Source organism: Eriocheir sinensis, chromosome 22, assembly GCF_024679095.1.
Source record: "Eriocheir sinensis breed Jianghai 21 chromosome 22, ASM2467909v1, whole genome shotgun sequence".
Lineage (NCBI taxonomy): Eukaryota > Metazoa > Arthropoda > Malacostraca > Decapoda > Varunidae > Eriocheir > Eriocheir sinensis.
In genome coordinates, this window is record NC_066530.1 from 1,122,504 (window position 1) to 1,133,319 (window position 10,816).

At 41.4% G+C, this 10,816-nt stretch overlaps 1 protein-coding gene across 1 annotated transcript; it reads left to right on the top strand.

Annotated features, from left to right (window-relative positions):
• Positions 1 to 2,919: 2,919 nt before the first annotated feature.
• On the top strand, positions 2,920 to 10,774 carry LOC127001898 (ATP synthase subunit alpha, mitochondrial-like). Its single transcript, XM_050867132.1, has 8 exons — positions 2,920 to 3,063; positions 5,886 to 5,994; positions 6,569 to 6,697; positions 7,169 to 7,364; positions 7,817 to 8,109; positions 8,820 to 9,304; positions 9,445 to 9,589; positions 10,174 to 10,774. The coding sequence occupies exons 1-8, from the start codon at positions 2,998 to 3,000 to the stop codon at positions 10,404 to 10,406; spliced, it is 1,656 nt and encodes a 551-aa protein (XP_050723089.1). The 5' UTR covers positions 2,920 to 2,997; the 3' UTR covers positions 10,407 to 10,774.
• Positions 10,775 to 10,816: the final 42 nt, after the last annotated feature.

Here is a 10,816-nt window from a genome sequence, read left to right on the forward strand (position 1 = left end):
CTCTATCTTCTTTCTCCCAATAACCTGTTTGATTTATTTATCTAGTTCTTGCCTTTGTATTCTAAAATCTTCCTAATCTATAATAATGTGGTGAGGGAAGCCCAGGGGGATCTTTTAAGATCTTAAAACAGCTCCAGAAGCTCTCATAAATATGTCACACTCCTCTCTCTTCCTCTCCTGTCCTTCTCATGAATAGAATGCCATCAGCCTTTGAGATCCAGGCTATTCTTAAAGCATTAGAAGCAATAGCCCTCATTACCCAGGCCTGACTACACCAAAGGGAAAGGCTATACAGGTGGGAAACAACCAAGGATGCCTCTCTACACTCCTTGGCAACAGCCTTCTCCCCCAACTGTAGCTCCATTAATTAAGCTTATATGACATAATTACTAAACCCAGAAAGCTAAAACTCCCTCATTCCAAATTAGTAAAGGGTAAAGGATGATGAATGGAAAGACATGCCAGCCTATAGACCTCTTCTTTACTGTTACTTGTGTTCTATTTTATGTTTATTGCTTCAAAATTTCATAACTATTTAGACAGGTTAGGCGGTAAAGAATTATACACATCCAATGCTTCTTACAATGCCATATATAAGAAAATCTAGCCTACCGTTTGCCTATAATACAACGTTTCTTCTAAATATTCACCTTTTGGTCCTCGATACCCAGGCCTGACTACACCAAAGGGAAAGGCCATACAGACGGGGTCGTTTTAGTACCGTGCCAGTATCTCATTACCTACCTTATGAAACATGAGTGGCTCTTCATATATCTTTTCTACAAACCTTCAACAGTCATGGAGACACTTTCAAAATCCATTTCAAGGACTTTTTTTTTCTTTACTTTTGAAAATAGGGAATAATGTTTACAAAAGTGCGTCGCCTCTTGTGCTGGCCGCGGCGACGGTGGTGCCGCTGCAGCCGCAAAATAGCTCACAGAGGGTTTTGTTAGGTTAGGAAGGTTAGGTTAGGTTACATTCATGCTCCATGATACAATTCGTGGTATTTGCATAAAAATAACAGGTTTGCTCTGGCGACGGCCGCGGCGGTGGTGCAGCCAGTGTTGCGAGAAATACCTCCTTGCAGAAATAAGTCGCATATACATATGGGAGGGGGGCGCAGCCCCCCTGGTTAGAAGGGGGGGTCGAGGGGGGTACAACCCCCCCCGTTAGCAGGTCGTAAACATTAATTATTCCTTATTTTCAAGAGTAAAAAAAGAAGTCCTTGAATTGGATTTTGAAATCGTTTCCATGACTGTTGAAGGTTCATAAAGTAGATAATAAGATATTGGCACGGTACTAAAACGAATCTTAGCTCATAGCAGGCGGGAAACGACCAAGCTCTCTACATCTCTACACCTCGGAAACAACCTTCACCTGCCTTCCCCAACTGTAACTCCATTCTACTGACACGTAACTTTCTAGACAGGTTAGGCGTTAAAGAGGTGATTATCCACACCCAACGCTTCTTACAATGCTATATATAAGAAAATCTAGCCTACCGTTAGCCTATAATACCACGTTTCTTGTAAATATCCACCTTTTTGGGTTTGAACAACACACCCGCAATGTTTTGGTTAGTGACTGCAGGGAACTCGTATACAAAAGCTAAAGGGATATGATCAACTTTCTTTACCGTCTTTATATGAAAAATGCTTATTTTTGTAATTATTTCAAAGCAATAAACATAAAATAGAACATAAGTAACGGTAAAGAAGAGGTCTATTGGCTGGCATGTCTTTCCATTCATCATCCTTTACTCCTTTAGTCATAATTTATAACTGGCTTGGAATGAGGGAGTTTTTGCTATCTGGGTTTAGAAATTGCATCTGATAAGCTTAATATTTTGGCTATGCAGCTCAACCCTTTCAAAGTAATGGCATAAAACACGAAACGGGCAAAGCACAAGATCCATTAACCATTCCTTATAAATGGCTTGGTATGGCGTGTTTCCGCATTCTGACCTTGGTAATTGCATCATATAAGCTTAATTTCCTGGCTAAGGAGTGTAATGACGGCTCAATCCCTTTAAACTAATATAGGCCTAAGACAAATACAGACAGGCAATTAATTAATGTTGAAGATCCAGTAATCATTCTTCATTCCTTATAACTGGCTTGATATGGAGTGTTTCAGCTTCCTGGCTTTATCAATTGCATCTTATAAGCTTAATTTCCCGGCCATACAGCGTAGTGACGGCTCAACCTCTTCAAATAGATAAAATACAGACAGGCAATTAATTAATGTTGAAGATCCAGTAATCATTCTTTATTCCTTATAACTGGCTTGATATGGAGTGTTTCAGCTTCCTGGCTTTATCAATTGCATCTTATAAGCTTAATTTCCCGGCCATACAGCGTAGTGACGGCTCAACCTCTTCAGATAGACAAAATACAGACAGGCAATGTTGAAGATCCAGTAACCATTCTTCATTCCTTATAAATGGCTAGGTATGGGCGTTTCAGCTTTCTGACGTTTGTAATTACATCAAGCTTAAATTCTTGGCCATGCAGCTCAATCCCCTCAGAGCAGTAACATAAAACACGAGCAGGCAAAGATAAAAATTAAAGATCCATTAATCATCTTTTTCTCCTTATAACTGCATGGCTTGGTATGGACGTTTCTGCCCTCTAACTTTAGTAATTACATCATATAAGCTTAAATGAATGGCCATGCAGGGTAATGACGGCTGTATCCCTTCACCGGCTGAGCGCTGAGGTGAAAATTGGTCCACCTCCAAATTTTATGCAGCAGACGACGTCCCTGGTGAAGATCTCGGCACAAAATGGATTTACTTATTACTCATTAAACACGCATTATCCCTCAATTTTAGCAGTGTCAAATAAAATAGAATAAAACTACAAGCTGATTGGTAGTTATCAGATTGAGATTTATTGAGTATTAAGGAAGGCATGGGGAAAAATGCTTTAGGTGAGGTGAGGTTCCGCCGGCCGGGCCCAGTTGATTCCTCCTCCTCCATCTTGAGGCACAGACGAGATGGCTCTGCTCTCTGCACGACTCGCCTCCTCCTTGGCCCGCCAGCTGCCCAGGGCCACCCCACAGGTAATTAATAACATCTCCAACGCCTTACAGTCCTAATCTATACCTGCAGCATACTGAAATACCGCTGGGGTGAGCTGAAATGGGGTTAGTGCGGCGCTTTTCTCCAACCGGCTGCGGCTTGGCCCTTCCCCGGTCAGCTGATGGTCAGGTCACCGGTCAGGCTTGGGGGCTGTCTGGGCTTGGATTGTAAGGGTGTTTTGTGATTATTATACTCTTCTGATACTCTAAGAAGCTTTAAAACTATTGGCAAGGGTGTTTGTATTAGTTTAGCGGGTTTTGAGGCACAATGGCTGGGTTACGGTGGTCTGCCGGGGAACCACAAATGTTTTTTCTTACATGCATCAGTCAGGCCGTGTTGTTAATGCTTTTTCATGCTTATTATACTCTTCTGGGGTCCTAAGGAGCTTTATAACTATTGGCAAAGGTGTTTTCATTAGTTTAGCGGGTATTAAGTAACAGCCGGGGAACCACAAATGTTTTTCTTCGATACATTAATCAGGCCGTGTTGTTAATGCTGTTTCATGGTTGTTATACTCATCTGATACTCTAAGAAGCTTTATAACTATTGGTAAAGGTGTTATCATTAGTTAACCGGGTTTTAAGTAACAGTGGCTGGGTTACGGTGGGGACCCGTAGAACCACAAATGTTTTTTCTTAGACACATTGATCAGGCCGTGTTGTTAATGCTTTTCCATGTTTATTATGCTCTTCTGATACTCTAAGATGCTTAATAACTATTAGTAAAGGTATTAGTATTAGTTTAGTGGGTTTTAAGTAACAGTGGCTGGGTTACGGTTGTCTGCTGGGGAACCACAAATGTATTTCTTAGATACATTAATCAGGCCATGTTGTTAATGCTTTTCCATGCCTATTATGCTGTCTTGAGGTCCCAAGAGACATTATAACTAATGGCAAAGGTGTTAGATACGATTAGCGGATTTAGCAATGGCTGAATGGGGCAACCGGACAGTCAAGTGGTTTCTGGGTTGTTTTTAATGAGGTCATTGTATTAATGTTCTGTCATGTTTATTATGCTTTTCTAAGGGTTATGGAGGTAATGACTAATGGCAACAGTGGTATTAAAAGTTTAGCAGACAATGGTTAGGTTACATGGATCAGCACAAGTGTTTTCTGAGATTATATTAAATGAGGCTGTGGTGAAGATGCTGTTTTGTGTTTATTTAGCTGTTTTAGGGGGTGTTATAACTAGTGGCAGGGGTTACATAAGAGTAGAGGGTTTGACTAACTGGCTGGATTAGGTATGTACATGGGTCAGTCAGGTAACCGCAAGTGTTTTCTGAGATTATATTAATGAAGCTGTGGTGATGATGCTGTTTTGTGTTTATTTAGCTGTTTTAAGGTGTTATAACTAGTGGCAGGGGGTTACATAAGAGTAGTGGGTTTGACTAACTGGCTGGATTAGGTATGTACGTGGGTCTACCAGGTAACCGTGAGTATTTTTAGGGATATATTAAAATGGCATCATGATAGTCTGTTAATCTAGGTCAAGTGGGTTATTTAGTCATAGGCATTGGAATATCTAAGGGTGTTGGGATAAGTGTAGGTAAGGAGTATTGGTTGTGTTGAATCATGAATATTAGTTATGGAATGGTTATTAATATCAATCAAATATTAAACGGATGCTCCAGAATGCCTTAGGGCTACCGCTGAAGGTGTTGGATTACCTGTACAAAGCTTTCCAGTACTGAGTGGTTATGTAATAGCTTATAGTTAACCCTCTTGTGCACGATGACGCGTTTCGCATCATCAAAGGTAAAAGGTCCTGGCGCATATGGCAAACTTTCTAAGGAGCATGGAGCGATTTTTACTTGTTAGCCTACTCTGATGGGAGAGGAAAAAATACAGTTTTATTGGTGTAACTCAGGAACTAATAGGCGTATCAAGATTTTGAGGATACCATAAGAATCCCCACTAAATTCCGCTTCAAAACATTTATTCGGCTAAAAAAGTTGGCCTACAAAATTTCGAGATAGCAAGTGGGGAAGAGTTGGTACTTAGGATTTATTGGCTACAATACTCTTTACGGAGACTTGAAACGAGTTTCTATTGTTTATATATATTTTTTCCTCTATTTTTACTTGCGCATGTTCTAGTACAAGTCTTTATAAAGCCATTGATACCAAATTTATTGGGGTACGATATATCTGTGATGGTAAAATACGTCCGGGAATGTAGAGTTTCGTGGCGGCAAAAAAAGGCTGGTCGGGCCTGAGAGATGCATGGTGAGTGGAAGAGAAACTTACTGGGAACTTACTGTGCACGAGAGGGTTAATAAGGGTGATGCTGTTTGCTGATGGGTTTTGGTTGTCCAGTCTGCCATATCATAAATATTTGCAATACATTCATTCTAGTACCTTTTTACCCGTCTTCTTTGGAATATGGAAAAACTATCCATGTAGTGAAATATGCTTCCATAACCAAATTATTATTATTATTATTATTATTATTATTATTATTATTATTATTATTATTATTATTACTATATTATTATTATTATTATTATTATTATTATTATTATTATATTATTGAGATCCAAGAAAGGGGACCAAGGGAAAATAAATAAAGATTATTGGTATATTTTCAAGTGGAGAGTATCAAGATCATCTGAAATTGGCCTCTCTTTTGGGGCACTTTTTTTTCTTTACAGGAGCAGCAACTATTTTTTTCTTTTTTCCCTTGTGCTGCATCCTCTGCCGTAAAAAAATATATATAAAAATCTCAAAAATATGCTGCCCAGGTCTACTAAACAATCCCCCCCTAAAGTCTGTGTTGGTCTGTTACATTGTCATCTTACCCCCCAGGTGGCTAAGCTCCTGCCGGCAGCTTCCATCGTCTCCCGCAAGCTTTCCACCAGCAATGTCACGGCGGCCACAGCTGAGGTGTCCACCATCCTTGAGGAGCGCATCCTTGGTGAGCCGTTTGTGTGTGTGTGTGTGTGTGTGTGTGCTTGGTGCTGTCCGGTATATGAACATCACTATGGTTGATTATAAAAAGTTAAAACCTAAAATTGAGGGAACTTGTATTATCTTTTTTTCCTTTCATTACATTTATTTTTCCTTTCTCCCTCAATCCATCTACCTCTTCACCTTTTTTATCCACCTTTATTTTATCCTTTTTTTTATCAGTGAATATCCATTTCATCTATCCTTACCATTGTTTTATCTTTTTCTTATCACTACATCATTTTCATATTTAGTTTCTCCTTCTCTCCCTTACTGCATCTATTCATACAGCCATCTATGCCCTCTAATCTAACCTTTTTTTTAGCCCTTCCACTTATCTTTCTGATCTTATAAAATTTCCTTCCTCTCATCTCTAAGTGCCATATGACTGCTGTAGTTTTGGTGCCATGACTGTTTACCCCAATAAAGCAATCAGTCTCATCTCTCGCCCTTTTCTGTAACCCTCACATGTACCTTCCTGATCTTATATAACTAAATTCTCCTTCTCTAAGCCTCCCACTGACCTTCCTTATCCTCCCTAGGTGCTGTTCCCAAGTCTAACCTGGAGGAGACTGGTCGTGTACTGAGCATCGGTGATGGTATCGCCCGTGTCTATGGCCTCAAGAACATCCAGGCCGAGGAGATGGTGGAATTCTCCTCGGGCCTCAAAGGTAAATGAGTTCTCTGCGATGATCTTTGATGTCTTATATAATTAACTCGGTCTATATTGATCTTATAATAATTCAAACCCAACTTAATGCCACAATGTATTATATAATTCTGTATTGCCCTTTTGTGATAATTTAAACCTACATTAATATCACAGTCTGATATGATTAACTGTCTGCAATTCTAAATTACTTTTCCATGGGTGTTATTTTGAGCCTAGTGATAGCTTGACAAGGCTTCTCCACCATGAATGTAAAATTATACTCATGAGAACCAGACTGATTTCCTTTGTGGCCTTTGGAAATATTTGTTGTGAGAACCAAAAGCATCTCAGAACATGAGCCCTAAAAACATAAAAACAGGGAAGGACTTTTCTTCTATTTCAGTAAAGGAGATAACTCTTGGGCAAAAATAAAAATAAAAACCCTGTTAAGCACTGCTCCTATAACACCAGAAAATGTAACCCCTTTCAGGTATGGCCCTTAACTTGGAGCCTGACAATGTTGGTGTTGTGGTGTTCGGTAACGACAAGCTGATCCGAGAGGGCGACATCGTGAAGCGTACCGGAGCCATCGTGGACGTGCCCGTTGGCGAGGCCATTCTGGGCCGTGTGGTGGACGCTCTGGGCAACACCATTGATGGCAAGGGACCCATCACTGGCGGCAACAGGTAATAGATCCTACGAGGCTAGACACACTCCTTGTAAAGCAGTGCAGTTCTCAATTTGGAAACTAGTGTGATGTTTGTCAGACTAATTTTTTGGTCTGTTTAGGACATTTACTTAAGTTGTGGAAAAGTTCCCATTTTAGACGTACGTATTGTATAATCTTGATAATTAGTTTTAGACCATTTAGTTTCCATTTCCTGCTATGGTATATTAATTCTGATGCACTATGTTCCTATGTTGATGAATGTTAACCTATTCAGCCAGGGGCTAGATCAGGGTTTATTAGGTTTGATAGAATTGTATAAGATTTGTAAACTTCTTGATTAAAGTGAGGAAGTGGAAGTTACAATATTTATTGCTTGCAAATAGAGCTAAATATAATTGGGCCTGAACTGATAATATATGTTTTTTAGTTCACCTTCTACAGCTAATCATTACTGTTCCCTCCTTCCAGGGCCCGTGTGGGTGTGAAGGCTCCTGGCATTATCCCCCGCATCTCTGTGAGGGAGCCCATGCAGACCGGCATCAAGGCCGTCGACTCCCTGGTGCCCATCGGCCGTGGCCAGCGTGAGCTGATCATTGGAGATCGTCAGACTGGAAAGACCGCCATTGCCATTGACACCATCATCAACCAGAAGCGTTTCAACGATGGCGCCGAGGAGAAGAAGAAGCTGTACTGCATCTACGTTGCCATCGGCCAGAAGAGGTCCACTGTCGCCCAGATCGTGAAGAGGCTCACTGACACTGGTGAGGCTTGGAAACTTGACTTTGGCATTACTGAAATATTAGATCCTAGTGCAACACTGTCTTTTTACATATACTGTGCTTTTCAGTAACTGTTGGTTACTCTTCAGCACTCAGCGGTGCTGAGAGTAATCATAATCAACATTTTAATACCATTTTTATATTAAATGAATACATTATTTATGTTAGATATTATGAGTACTAACAAATATGTATTGTATTGTTGATAAACATTTTTATAGAGCTGCATTACCTGGAGTGGGTATATTGATCCATTGAGAGTAATTACCTGTTGGTGTAGAAACCATCCTAATGCATCCTTCTGTATCTTTACTTGTATAGCGTATCCAAGGATTTAAGTTTAAGTCAGTGTGTCTTGAGCCTGATAGTGTTACATAGTTTTTCTTTGTGTATATTTATATGCTTGACGCTAGCACTAATGAGCCATCATATCCCCATATGGATATCGGTGTTCGCAGCAGTGCTAGAGTAAATTGAAGCAACTTTAGAGGCAACATAACAGCTGTCAGACAGACTTCATGTAAATGAATATAAATTAATTGACACAACCTAAAAGACTAGAATGAAGGCAGCATGGCATTGCTTTTCATAGGTAATGTATATGCTGTAAGAGTATATGTAGCATAAGAGAATGACTGTAGTGATGATAACCAAAAATACACAAACTAAGTCAGCATGATGTTACATTCCAGATGCCATGAAGTACACCATTGTCGTGTCAGCCACCGCCTCCGACGCCGCTCCCCTGCAGTACCTCGCCCCCTACGCCGGCTGTGCCATGGGAGAGTACTTCCGCGACAACGGCAAGCATGCCCTCATCATCTACGACGATCTGTCCAAGCAGGCTGTTGCCTACCGTCAGATGTCCCTGCTGCTGCGTCGTCCCCCTGGCCGTGAGGCTTACCCTGGTGATGTGTTCTACCTCCACTCCCGTCTCCTGGAACGTGCCGCCAAGATGAACGACACCAACGGCGGTGGCTCCCTCACTGCCCTGCCCGTCATTGAGACCCAGGCCGGTGATGTGTCCGCCTACATCCCCACAAATGTCATCTCCATCACCGACGGACAGATCTTCTTGGAGACTGAGCTCTTCTACAAGGGTATCCGCCCTGCCATCAACGTGGGTCTGTCTGTGTCCCGTGTAGGCTCCGCTGCCCAGACCAAGGCCATGAAGCAGGTACAGTATTAGGGCTGTTGTCTTGCACTAACTTGCCCAGGAGCCTTTGCAGTATATTTAATTAAGATTAAATTCCTAAAGCTAAAAATAATTTCTCTTATTGTCACAAAGAGCTCAACCTGTATTAATATTTCATCCAGGTTGCCGGGTCCATGAAGCTGGAGTTGGCCCAGTACCGTGAGGTGGCCGCCTTCGCACAGTTCGGCTCTGACCTCGATGCCTCCACCCAGCAGCTGCTGAACCGTGGTGTGCGTCTGACTGAGCTCCTCAAGCAGGGACAGTACGGTGAGTAATCGTTAAAACTTGTGCATGTCTCTTAGTGGGAACTTGTAGATCATTAGTTTCATGAATTTTTCTTCTCTTTATGCTGTAGTGTTACACATTTATTAGCAGTAGAAGTCCATGTAGGAACTCATCTAGGATGGAAAGAAGAGGACTTTGGCCTTTGATATTTTGAGACGTCTTCAAAACTATCTGGTCTTGGCCTTTAAAGACCTTCAAAATTATTGGACGAACTCTCAGCCAAGAACAGGGCCGTGTAACTTCAGTGGAAGTTCAGCATCTTGCCTACCATCTCCTACAAGCTTCTATTACATTTTTACAAGCTTTCAATGTGAGCTTGGGGGTGAAGAAGAAAGGTAAAAGATAGTATCATCATACATATCAGACATTGACATGGAATGTAGCACAGCAATCATGAATACGCGCAGTGGAAACGAGCTATACATGAGGTGCATGTGGCGTGTCAAAAAGGAAGGTCCTGTAATGGAAGAGGACATTGGCGATCTAGATAGGCTTTTTCACATAGCAAATAGCATAAGACAGATTTGTTATTATACTCCGGCACTGACGGCCATTCAATTTTCTAGTGCCCATGGCCATCGAGGAGCAGGTAGCCGTCATTTACTGTGGCGTGCGAGGCCACCTGGACAAACTGGACCCCTCCAAGATCACCAAGTTCGAGCAGGAGTTCATGGCCATGATCAAGACCAGCCACCAGGACATCCTCACCACCATCGCCAAGGAGGGCCACATCACCCCGGAGACTGATGCCAAGCTGAAGAAGATCGTCACAGACTTCATCGCCACCTTCCAGGGTTAAGATTATTTATTGAGCGTGTCTGTTGAAAACTCACCGGCAGGAGATCCACATATTCCCTCACGCTGAGAGAATGGACTTGTTGATATTTTTGTTTCCACGCCTTGTCTGGAAGTGCTTCGTACAGGGGAATGTCTAGATTTCCTGATGTATATATAAGCCAATGGCAATATGTCAGAGGATTCTTAGCTCTGAACACCTTCCCTTCTCTCCCTTAACATTTCCATATTTTTTAATTATTATGGAGGTAGCCCGCCACCTTGTATATAGAAAATATTATTGTCCCAGAATTCTATTGATGAGTTTAAAAGGCAAATAAGGAAAAAAATATGTGTAGAGGTTCTCCATAATAAATAAAGGGACCTTTTTTATTGTGGTTATATTTTATTAACACTGCAATTTGGACAGTAAGT

What these genes read in the sequence shown, in the direction of transcription:
- LOC127001898 (XM_050867132.1), top strand. Translation starts at nt 2,998, where the DNA reads ATGGCTCTGCTCTCTGCACGACTCGCCTCCTCCTTGGCCCGCCAGCTG. An exon ending in CCCATCACTGGCGGCAACAG is followed by an intron (nt 7,365 to 7,816) that starts GTAATAGATCCT and finishes CCCTCCTTCCAG; the next exon opens with GGCCCGTGTGGGTGTGAAGG. An exon ending in CCTCAAGCAGGGACAGTACG is followed by an intron (nt 9,590 to 10,173) that starts GTGAGTAATCGT and finishes TCAATTTTCTAG; the next exon opens with TGCCCATGGCCATCGAGGAG.